Below are 11,450 nucleotides of genomic sequence, written 5' to 3' on the forward strand. Positions count from 1 at the left end.
GTGAACAGTAAGCACAACCACACACATTGCTAGTTCATTATAGGATAACACAAAGGATTTTTGTTTTTTTTACTGAACCAACATTAGTGCAGACATTCCAAATCAAGCTAAAACTATGGCTCCAAACTTGCACGGTTCGTCGATGATGTGATGCACCTTGACCTTGCACCTTGTACTTTACACATCACCCCCACTCCCAGCGTAAGACTTTACTCCAAAAAGCTGCAACGAATGACATGCTGAATCCTTGTGAGTCTTTTGTGAGTCCCAGTAAGATCAGGATTATCGGGCCATGGGGCAAGTGTCAGAGAACCACCACCAGACTCTAGGCCTTTTGGAGGCTTTTGTCACCTTTGCAAGACGCCCTCTTGATAACACCTAAGATAAATGTCCTTGTATGCAGGAAATAAGCGTGGCCCTCACATCTACAAAGTGCTGACATGTGAGACTGTGTGCAAAAAGGAAAGGATGTGGAGAGTGTTGAGCGCATTTTTCAAAGACCCTTCTGTGTTGCCTTGGTTGCAAAGAGTCGCAGAGGAGACTGCTGGTTATTCTCTTTCTTGAAGCACCGGCACATAAAGTAAAAAATGCTTCCTGTCTTCATCTTTATGAAGTACTATACAGAAATAGACCTCATCCATCCTCCCTGTGAGTGTTATCTAAGATGGTCCTTGAATAATTGATGCAGACAGAAATTCACCCAAGTCGTGAGGGCGACGCATGTGTAGGGCAGCCCACCTTCTCCTCCCATGTCCTCTCGTGGGCCATGGACGTACAGAAGGTCAATGCTGGCTCGGATATGAATGAGTGACCCTTTGGCGTGGTGGTCCAACAGACCAACACCCTGTATCACGTGCCACCCAAGCTTTACTCTCAAGTGCACTTTCTCTCTGTCGCTGTGTGTCCTCATTTATAATTCAAATGAGGCCGCTGCTCAGCAAGACACTCCCAACCTTCTCTATGCACTGTACTGATGTCCACTTACGCATTACCTCTGTGGACCAAATCTACGTCATCTGTTGGAGCTCGGGAGTATATAGACAGCCTCACTGTTTTCTTTTAGGTGTGGCTTCGGTTACTGTATGGGTTGTATCATAATAGAAAGGCCTTTAAGGGGAAATTGGAGCAGCCAAAACATCCTTATCCCACATCGACCGTGATGAAAAATCTGTGTTTGATTAAAATGGGCCCAATTTGGTGATCGCCAAGAGGTCTTTCATTTTGTTAATACACAAGCTCAAACAGGAGCGAGGCATTTTGTCTTTGTCATCAGTTTCTCACTCGGGTTCCCGACACGACCACACAATTACTGCTCTGAGGAGAAGGACGAGATGATACATCTCAAGGGGGTTATCCTAATAAATATGTCCTTACTTAGAAATAATCTCTGACTGCCTCACTTTTAGGTGAAATTGAGGTGTATTTATATTAGGTGGTTTGGGAAATAGTGCAATTCACAAAAACGAGGATGTTTACATCTTTTGCAATTTCCCCAAAAAAATGCAAAAAGGTAACTTTTACTTATTTTAAAATATTTTCACCATTAGAAATGAATAGAACCACTGTAGGATCTTAGAATAGCCTGGAAGAGGGAAAAGCGATCCTGTATTATTGATTTATTTTGGAATCGTTATTCAGAGCATGTTTTATGTGAAACCTTTTAAATACTGAAGATGTTTGTTGCCATTAATCCCACACAAAAATATTACACATTGAAAGGACACAAACAAACAGTATGAATTGAAAGATTTGGGCATCACTCATACTAGTGACACACGGGAATGTAACTTTAAAGCTGCTGTTGACTAATCATGTATTAATTTGATAAACCTGTGAGACATATATAAATCAATAAGGCTTTCATCATATTTGTTTTTGGTTTGAAAAGAGAAAGGCTACTTAAACATGTAAAATAAGGTCAAGTGGCATTGTCCTGCATTTTTTTCGCAACAACAATGACATTTTGCATCGACCTGGCCGTGTATTTCATTGAAACCGGCATGACAGCCACTATGATGTGAGCATATCCCCATTAATAATGCTGTCTTGATGTGTTCCTCATAAGACCAAATGTATAACAGCAAAATACAATTCGATGTTTTGATCCGCCTCTTGGCTGCTGTTTCTCATCACTTTGATAAACAAAAAGCATTACTGATCAGAAGCAATGCTGTTTTTGTAAAGCCGCTAAACCAATCCTAAAACCAGTTGTTTGTCTAAGCAAACGTAATAGCTTTTAATTAGTCGCTTCTTCTGAATTCTCAATTGCCAGCTGGACTGGTTGCGCAGTTGCTTGTGAACCCTGCAAACCAATCAGTCACGCTGTCGCTGAACATTATAGATAAGAAGCATTTAAAGTATACATCATGAATCGTGTGTGAGCGCGTGTGTTCTAAAGCCTTCTCACATTGGCTTTCGGAGCTAAATCGCGAATGCCGTAGACGGTATGTATTATGACTATTTTGGTCTGAAACCCCCCGCCCCATAAAAAAAAGAAATGAGCTCAGTGCGTTGTTGAAAATGGCTTGAAAAATACATTGTGTATTTTGGGGAACATGGAAATGTTCAGCAGTGATTGTACATCATGTGCCTAATGAGGGAGAAGGGGCACTGTTTGGGCGAGTCAGTTCCACATGGAAGGTTGCCTTGCAAATTCTGGCCTGTAAGTAATGGGATGTTTACACTTGAGAAAGAAGAAACGCAAGGAGCGGTTAAGGCAGTAAAGTCCACTGTGCTCTATACTTGGGACATTTGAGGAGTGCTCAAACAGTGCTCAGATCTGCAATTGATGGAAGCTATTTGATGATGGTATCACTCGAAAATGTCTCTGTATGTGTGGAGACATTATCATCCTGGAATATGGAAGCACCACAGGGAGCGTATGGCCCTTAAAATGAGCTCATATTCCTCAGCTTTTATATAAACCATACAGAACAAACAACTGATCTAACGATTCCTTTGAGATTCTAAACACTAAAGGCATTTTGCTTTATCCAAATGTTAAATTATCTTTAAAAATAGAATCTGTCACTATTAGACTACTGTGTCCCTCTGCACAGCCATCTTAATGATCTTACCGATCAAGGATCTGCAGGATCTGCAGCAAGCATTTTGCATCTACTAGGGATAGACCGATTATTGGCCCAGCCGATTATTGGCCCAGCCGATTATTGGCCCAGCCGATAATTGGCATTTTGACGAATATCGGCATCAGCCTTTTTCACAAATCTGAAGGCCAATAAAACTGGTATCTCACCGAGCGGCTAACAGAGCGAATTTGGGGTTTTCGTCAGGTTTCATAAAAGGTTGCAAAAATGTTCACAGACGGTTTTTACTTGTTGCAAACTGTTTTGTTTTGGTTTTTGCAAAGAAATCTTGAGCACGTTCAAACAGTTTTTTTCACTGCCATATTTTGCAACCTTTTAGGAACCCTGATGAAAAAAACAAAATTCGCTACGTTCGAAAGCATTCACCACTCAGTGAGATACCGCTTAAGAGATCCATTTAAATCAAGGTTAACTTCGGGGTACTTTTTATTTATGTACTTACACCTTAAGTGATACTGGGGACTCCCTGCACTTTTTGTTTTTGTTAGAAATGAAAAGTAAAGTAAGTGACAGTTTAACATTTCAATTATTTAAAAATTTTGGAAAACATTTACTGTAGAAAACTTTGGGAAGCTATTTACTTGTTTAGTTTTTCATTTAGATTAAGGTATGGTAAAGAAAGCTCCCTGAACTTTTTGTTAGAATTTTAAACCAAAGACGTTTATTCTCTCTCTATACGCCTAAAATTAAAAGAAAACCTTCAACATGTTGAACATTTGAAAAGTTGTTTTAACAAACATGTTTTATGGCATTTCAACAAAGTTTTTAATTTTGACGCTAATATTGTCACTTATACAGCAAAAGAATATTGAGTCCAAATATCGGTTATCGGCCCATTTCACTATTAATAATCAGTATTGGTATCGGCCCTGGAAAAGATCGGTATATCACTAGTATCTAAGATATATTTCAGGCAACCCTATCCAGGCAGTGTAAGGAAAACTTCAAGAGAAGCCATCGGTGCTGTTCTTGGTTCCGGTTTTAAAAAATAAATTGTTCTACATGAATGTCATTGGGTGGTGTCATTGTTACAAAGATTGCTTTGGATTTCAACACCTACAAACCTGACATTTATAGTTACTGTATCAGTGTTTGACTTTGATGTAATGTTCTGTATCTGTCTTCTGAGTTTGGTCACCCCTTCTTAGAGGTCTGAATGATTCTTTGCTGGACGGGATACTGGTAGTGGAGAGCCTCTCATGGTCAGAAATGCTAAATGGTCACCCTTTAATATCCCTTTTTGTCATTATTGTAAAAAACCCAAAATGTTATCAGAAATGTTTGACTGGTTTTGATAATCCTCTATGAATTACCATTTCCAAAATACTCTTGTCTGTTTTTTGACTATGGTCCATGGAATAAATGAAACACAATGAATGACAGAAGTCTTTTACTTCGCCTGCCAGTCTACTGATGGATCATTTCTCTACTGAAGCTAAAAAGCTCTCTACATCTCACCCTCCACACACACAAACAGCACACCAGCAACGCTTGTCCCTGAAGGACAGTCATTTCCAGTCCAGCTCGCCCCCGCACCTTTGCGTTTTACATACAAGGTTAATATGTATGAGAGATATATTGAAAAGGTCATAACTGGAGGCTTTCTCTTTTCTGTTTGCTCATGAAAAAACAAACACCTTTGTGATATCAACGCAATAAATGTATGCAGTATACTATTTGTTGGCAAATGTACATTCTGTGTAAGGGTGGGGATCATACAAATATATTTTAACAAATTATATCAGCGTGTAAATTGAATGTCCCCGTGTGGGATCACAATCACTTTAATCGATAGAAAAAAAAATAAATAAATAAAATACATGAAGTAGTATTAGTATACCAACTCATTGAATTATTGTCTTGCATTTAACCATTATTCATCCAGTTTGATTTACTCTCAACTGGCTGTAATTGAACTTTTAGGCTCTGGTTTGATTTATCAGAACTTTAGTTAAATAATCCCCATGCAAAGGATCATGATTCTTTTCCAAACACGAAAACTCATCCTCCCTTATTGACTTCAAGATCTCCTGAAAAGTTCCAAGAGCCATCATTTGGGACAACACAAAAAGTTCTGTCTGGAAAAACTTCCTTGTGAAAAATATGAATCTCCTCATTCACAACCTGAGTGTTACTGAGTGTTATCATGTTCAGAATTGACTTTGCATTCGCTCTGTCCTCCTCTATTTCCACCTTTAACTTGGTTCTCTCTTGAAAGCTCCGCACCACTCTACTTCACACACTCCTGACTGTTTGAAGCAGGCGGACACCCACACACTCACACCGCACCAGATCCTGGCTCCTGGCTGGTTTCAAATCCATGACAAGGAGCCCTCTCTCTGAATATCACAGACCCGTGTCTGAGAGCATGTAGGCATGACTCACACCTGGGTCTGTCTTTCTCGCAGCAGGCAACCTGAGCATTCTACTGGAGAACACTGTGAGGTCTACGGTGTGGGCAGAGCCTTGCTGGGTTTGTTGACCCTATGTCAACAATCTGACAAATCCATCAATGCGTTCTTACAGATATGTTCATCCTGTCGAGTTTCAACATCCATGCCAAGCGCCTGTGCTGTTTTTTTTTTTTTTTTCAGTACTATGTCAAACCATGGTGGCAAGTGAGGCAGCCAGAGTTGCTGTGACGGCGGCAAAGTGGCTTAGGGAAATGTGTTCTTCAGCCGCTGTGCTTCAAATAAAGTGTTTTTGAGTGTAAACCGATCACAACTCTGCAACACAGCAACTTTTGAAGAAAGTGTTTTGTTTAGCTTTCTTCCTGCAGTTGTCTCGGTGGGCTATGGCCACCCACAAAAATCAATTTGATTCTTTTTTTTTATTTTTATTTTTTAATTTATTTATGTAGTTGATTGTATGGAATATTGTAGATCTAGCATGTCTTAAAGAGGAAGTCAACCCAAACATATTTTTTCAAGAATATCTTCTATGCAGGGCCACTAGTTGAAACAAGGCATTCTGATTAATATTGCGTTTGTAAGAGTCAATCTACCCATTTTTAGACATCTCTGGGGCGGCTATTTTTTCTCTTCTGTTGACTGAAAATGACATCACAGTTGCCCAGGGCTCAGATAATGACTAGGTTGGATAGCCGATTTTTGCAGTGCACTCCAAATTAATATGTTATATTGGTTATCAGGCTCTCTGACTACCAATAATGGTTATTCGTATCGACCCTGCACTCTAATAACAGTTGGGTCAAAAATAACATCATTTTGGGTAAAAAAAAAAAAAAAATGGACCGATCCACTAATTGGGTCAATTTGACCTACCTTTTTGCATTGTTTTGGACAAAACAGACTGATTCTTTAGGTTGTTTTGCACAAATCTATACCTATTTTTTAGGTTTATTTGGGTTGTTTTGATGAGCACATATTGTCCATCTTAAAGGTGGAATTTAGTGAATGAGTGGTAGATTTGATGGAAGTGGCTTTAAAAGAAATGTCTTAACTTTGGCTCCCATAAACCTGCAGACACTGTTACCAAGAACATAGCTACTGGTGGAAAGTCAACCATCAATTCACTAGAAGGTTAGTGGGACAATGGTTGCAACTGGTTAATAACTGCTAATATTCCATTAAAAAAAAAAAAATTCTATTATTGTCTGTCTATTTGTATTTTCTTTCATTAGGCTAGACGTGGTTTAGTCACAAATTCCAAAACTAAACATCATGCTAGTCCCTTGAGTAATGTTCCACCATTCTTTCAATATGTTTGTAATTGTATTCACATCTTCCGTCGGAATTTAATTGTATAATATTCTTGAAATGAGAATTATGTATAAGTATTTCTGTTTTATTTTTATTTATTTTTTAACTCTGGAGTCAAGCAAGAAAATGCCCAGCCCGACCATTCACCGCACTGTACATGTGCATCTGCAAATATGTTTGTGTGTGAATAGTAATGCGCTGGCCTGTCAAGAGTTGGACGGCTATTTGTATGGATGCCATGCTGTTTCTTAGTTGAGGTGTACACAGCGCGGATGCTCTAGCCTGTCTTGCGCAGCGGGCCAGGTTGACACGTGAACCACAGCAGCCGAGGAAGCCCTGTTTAAGCAGAGGCGGTGGGGAGAGAGAAGCAGAGAAGCCAGGAGGCAAACAGACAAACATATGGACAGGCCGATGCCAAGTAGGCAATGGAGCAAATAGATTGTGCAGCATGGCATTCGCATACGCCCTACCCAAAGAGCAACCCACAACTGACCCTCGTCAGCCGCTCCCGCCTCTACATAATTCATCGCGGATGGGGATAGATACGTGGTAAATAGGACTCTCATCTTCCTCCTTTCACGTCAACTGCCCTTGTCACATCCCTCATTTGATATGTGCGATGTTGGAGGCGGGTCTGTCATTCATGCGGGATGGGAAATGAACAAAGCCACATGTGTTAGATTTGGAGCGAGAAGAAGAAATGCGGAAGAGAGGCGAGCGCGGCGGGTGGAATTGAACAGTGGGTCGCTGGGGAGCGACTGCAGCCCGCACACTCACACAAGAGCACTATTTTTATTTATTTTTTTGAATATACATTTCTTCACCCGGCATCCACACCGCCTTGTTACATGACACACAACACCAACGCCAGAATGCTAAGTTTGATTACTCAGCTAACACACATATGTCAAAAGTCAAGGCCCGCGGGCCACATCCGGCCCGCGAGAAGGTTTTCTACGGCCCCTGGGAGGAGATTGCTTTATTATCAGATCCGGCCGGCAGCAAGCCGGTGTGGGTAGCAGATGTGATCGGGTCCTTTGCGCCTGCCGATGACATCACGCTTTAAAATATATTGTAGCGTCTTCCAAGAACACAGACGTAGTTTAACTATCACATTTTTATTAGTCCAACCGGCTACTGTGGGCCGCAGCCGACGCCAATACAGTACGACAACCGTTCGATCAAAAAAGAGCAACGGCTTTCCTCTTCGTCCTCCGCTCGCATCCCCTCCCATCCAGCACGATGCATTCATAAACCTCTGAAACAACACAACTTGGCAAGACACAAATTCGACCACAACACAGATCACCCAATTCGTTACACTATTTCTGTAATATATTTCTTTGCATCTATATTTGCCACCCCCTCGCTGTTGTTATAACGAACATTACCGCTACTTTTTGTCCTTCGGTCGTCTACGTGCCGACTGAAGACTTCACGTCACTTTTCGTGGCTTTCAGAATCGGATTGTGGTGAAAGGTTATTCGGAGTAAAACACGCTTTATTAAGAAATACTTAATGTTAGAAATCTCGCGTTGTTTTAGAATTAGTAATTGTTGGCATTTGATAAATTCATTGAGTTTCGATGTAGTACTGAGATGTCCGACGCTGTGAACAGGCAATGAACGCTCCTCGGGCGCTAAGTGTTGATAGCGAGTGACGTTTCTTTCCTTTTTCTTCCTTCGACACAGCTTGTAGTTTGTTCAAACTCAGAGCAAACTCAGTAGTTGCTGATGTTTCACCACCTTTGTTGTTGTGTGTAAATTAAAGTGTTAAGTGTTAAAAGGTGAGTTGAATAATTTAGGTTCGTGTCAGGTAACTGCTGTACATAATAGCCTAGATATGTTCTCGTGAGTGATGTCACGTTGATGAACACTAGTTAGTTATTTCGGCTAGTATGCCAACTATTCTAGTGATGAAACGTGTGAATGTGTATTGTATGTATTGTTTGGCTGTTTAATTGCTTAATACAGTGAATTGTAATGTTTAGGCATATTGTTAACCAATGGATGTGCATTGGATGATGTTGCTAGGTTATTGTTTGTCTGTGCTGTTGCAGACCACAATAAATAGACGTGTCAGGTGGAATACGGGCCTGTGTTCTGACAGGAGCACCCACATCCATACCTTGCCACTCTAAAATAGAGTCAGCTATCGTATGATCCTCTCCGTTTTACTTCACATTATGTACAGTTCATACAATCTTGCAGCCCGAGTCAACCAGAAAATTGTTTCCAGTTTGGCAGGAGAAATGCAAACGTTCCGCTTATCTTGTTTCACAAGACGGGCAGCGGCTTCTTCTCGGGTCATAAGCGGAAGTGACATACGAGCTGCCTCGCAAAATTAGCAGTAATGTACTTTATTTTATATTTAGTAACTCCTAACATAAAAACACAGCAGCTAGGGGGTGACAAACATAGAGGCAAAGAAATATATTACAGAAATATAAAGCGTGACATCATCAGCAGGCGCTAAGGACCCCATCCAATCTGGAAATTTTCAAAAATTTCAATGAACATTCTATCAGTCCGGCCCTTGGCTTGTCGCAAAATGTTTTATTTGGCCCTCCGTCCATTTGACTTTGACACCCGAGAGCTAACAGATTAAACAAAAAGCGTTGTCATTGGAGAGAAGAGCTGCTTCCACCTTGTATTCACCCAAAGTCTTTGAAGGTATTTAGCTTGTATTTCCCCGAAGCATTGGGCACATGCCCACCAGAGCAATAACCTTTGCTTGAAAGCAGCCAGAGCATGATTGTAAAGTTTTCCACAGGGACTTGGCTCTAAAATGTGAGGTGCTTGGATTGACTCTGTCTTGTTTTTCTCCACGGAACACACCGTGGGCTCTTGCAAGTCAAATAGAAAACTACCTTAAAGAGCTGAGACAGCCCTGTCAGATCTGTCCGCTTGTGTGCCTGCACAGTCTAATGGTTTGTCTCTGCGTGTGAATGTGTGTGTGTGTGTATGTGCGTGTGCGTGCATGTCTTTGTCTGTCTACATAGGTAGAATGTAAGAAGGCCCAGCCCAAGGAGGTGATGTTCCCGCCTGGAACACGAGGGCGAGCCAGGGGTCTGCCCTACACCATGGATGCCTTCATGCTGGGGATGGGCATGCTGAGTGAGTCAAATACTCCTTCATACACACACGTAGAGATACAAACAAACAGTATAAGTCCCCAACAAGTGTGTATCGAAGAACACCGATGAACAACTTGGCTCTGGAATTGTTCATTTTTAAATGTTACCTTTAGCAGCACAATTTGGTTCCACCTTTGTACAAAAGCCATCATTGCAGTACAAAAAGTACAGATTTGTCGCCCATTACTTGAAAATGCTTTTGGGAATTTCTTTTTTGATGCCAATGAAAGTGGCAAGACTTATCGAGCCTTTTCATGAGAATTTAGGCGGGTTGCTGGAAAAAGTAGCCTGTGGAAATAATATGCAATAATACCCTCAAGTATTTCAAATTATGACCTGATGGATTTTTGTCTTGGCAAATATGACATTTTCTCCACAGCATCTACGTAACGTGATTGTCTACAGCGGTAGCCCCTCACAATTTTTGGGAGGGTCGCAGCAGTTGCTTTAAATTAGTCCATTTCTAAAAGTAATTTAGCGCTCCAATACGGTGAACGCATTAAATTCCTCCATCCATCCATTATCGATACCGCTTATCCTCACAAGGGTCGCGGGCGTGCTGGAGCCTATCCCAGCTGTCTTCGGGCAGTAGGCGGGGGACACCCCGAATTGGTTGCCAGCCAATCACAGGGCACACAGAGACAAACATCCGCACTCACAATCACACCTAGGTGCAATTTAGAGAGTCCAATCAACTTACCATGCATGTTTTTGGAATGTGGGAGTAAACCGGAGTACCCGGAGAAAACCCACGCAGGCACGGGGAGAACGTGCAAACTCCACACAGGGAGGCCTGTAGCCGGGATCGAACCCACAACCTCTGAACTGTGAGGCGGACGTGCTAACCAGTCTGAGGAAATGTATGCCGTTTGGTCATCAATTTATACCTGCAAAGAAAGACTCAACCAAGGCAAACTCTTGTCAAGAAAGCCCCATTAGATGAACACTGGCCCTAATTAGGCGGCTTCAAGGTGTGCCACCAGTGGCCACCGTGGTCTATTTCTGGTGAAGTCTGGTACAGACAGCCCCTGGCCATATAGGAGCAGACCAGCACATTAGCAGGCTAAATGAAGAGGAAAATTGGTGTAATGTCATATTAAGGATTCATCACTGTGCCCCCCTTAATGGGTAATGAAGGGGACACACATGTCAGGGAGAGATCTCATCTACAGGGACCTCAGCTGCTGGTCTACCCCTCTTCATTACCATCCTGCCCATGCCCGTGGCCCTTTTTATTTAACACTATTTCACTCTCTCCCTTCCTGCCTCCCCATCCTTCCATCATTTCTCTTTCTCTCTCTTCCTGCCCTTCCCATGCATATAATTTGTATGTGCGACCCACCCAAATGGGTTTGCCCTCACATAAAAAATTTATTTTTCATTCAAAAGCAAAAGAAACATGCTGCTGATTGCATGAGCCTCGTTTTGCTCTGCGAGTATAACGCCCCCCGCACCCCCCACCCCTGTACAGCAGGTGCACACTGT

General features: G+C 41.8%; 1 protein-coding gene across 7 annotated transcripts in view; it reads left to right on the forward strand.

The window, feature by feature from the left end:
- LOC147133174 (RNA-binding protein Musashi homolog 2) overlaps positions 1–11,450 on the forward strand; it is a 243,410-nt gene that overhangs the window by 169,634 nt on the left and 62,326 nt on the right. For all 7 annotated transcript variants that reach the window (XM_086057515.1, XM_086057514.1, XM_086057516.1 and 4 more), the window contains exon 9: positions 9,831–9,945. In XM_086057515.1, coding sequence (XP_085913641.1) covers positions 9,831–9,945 — 115 coding nt within the window. The remainder of the gene's footprint in view (positions 1–9,830; positions 9,946–11,450) is intronic.

This window comes from Filicampus tigris, chromosome 17 (genome assembly GCF_054856515.1).
Source record: "Filicampus tigris isolate MCC_2025a chromosome 17, RoL_Ftig_1.0, whole genome shotgun sequence".
NCBI lineage: Eukaryota > Metazoa > Chordata > Actinopteri > Syngnathiformes > Syngnathidae > Filicampus > Filicampus tigris.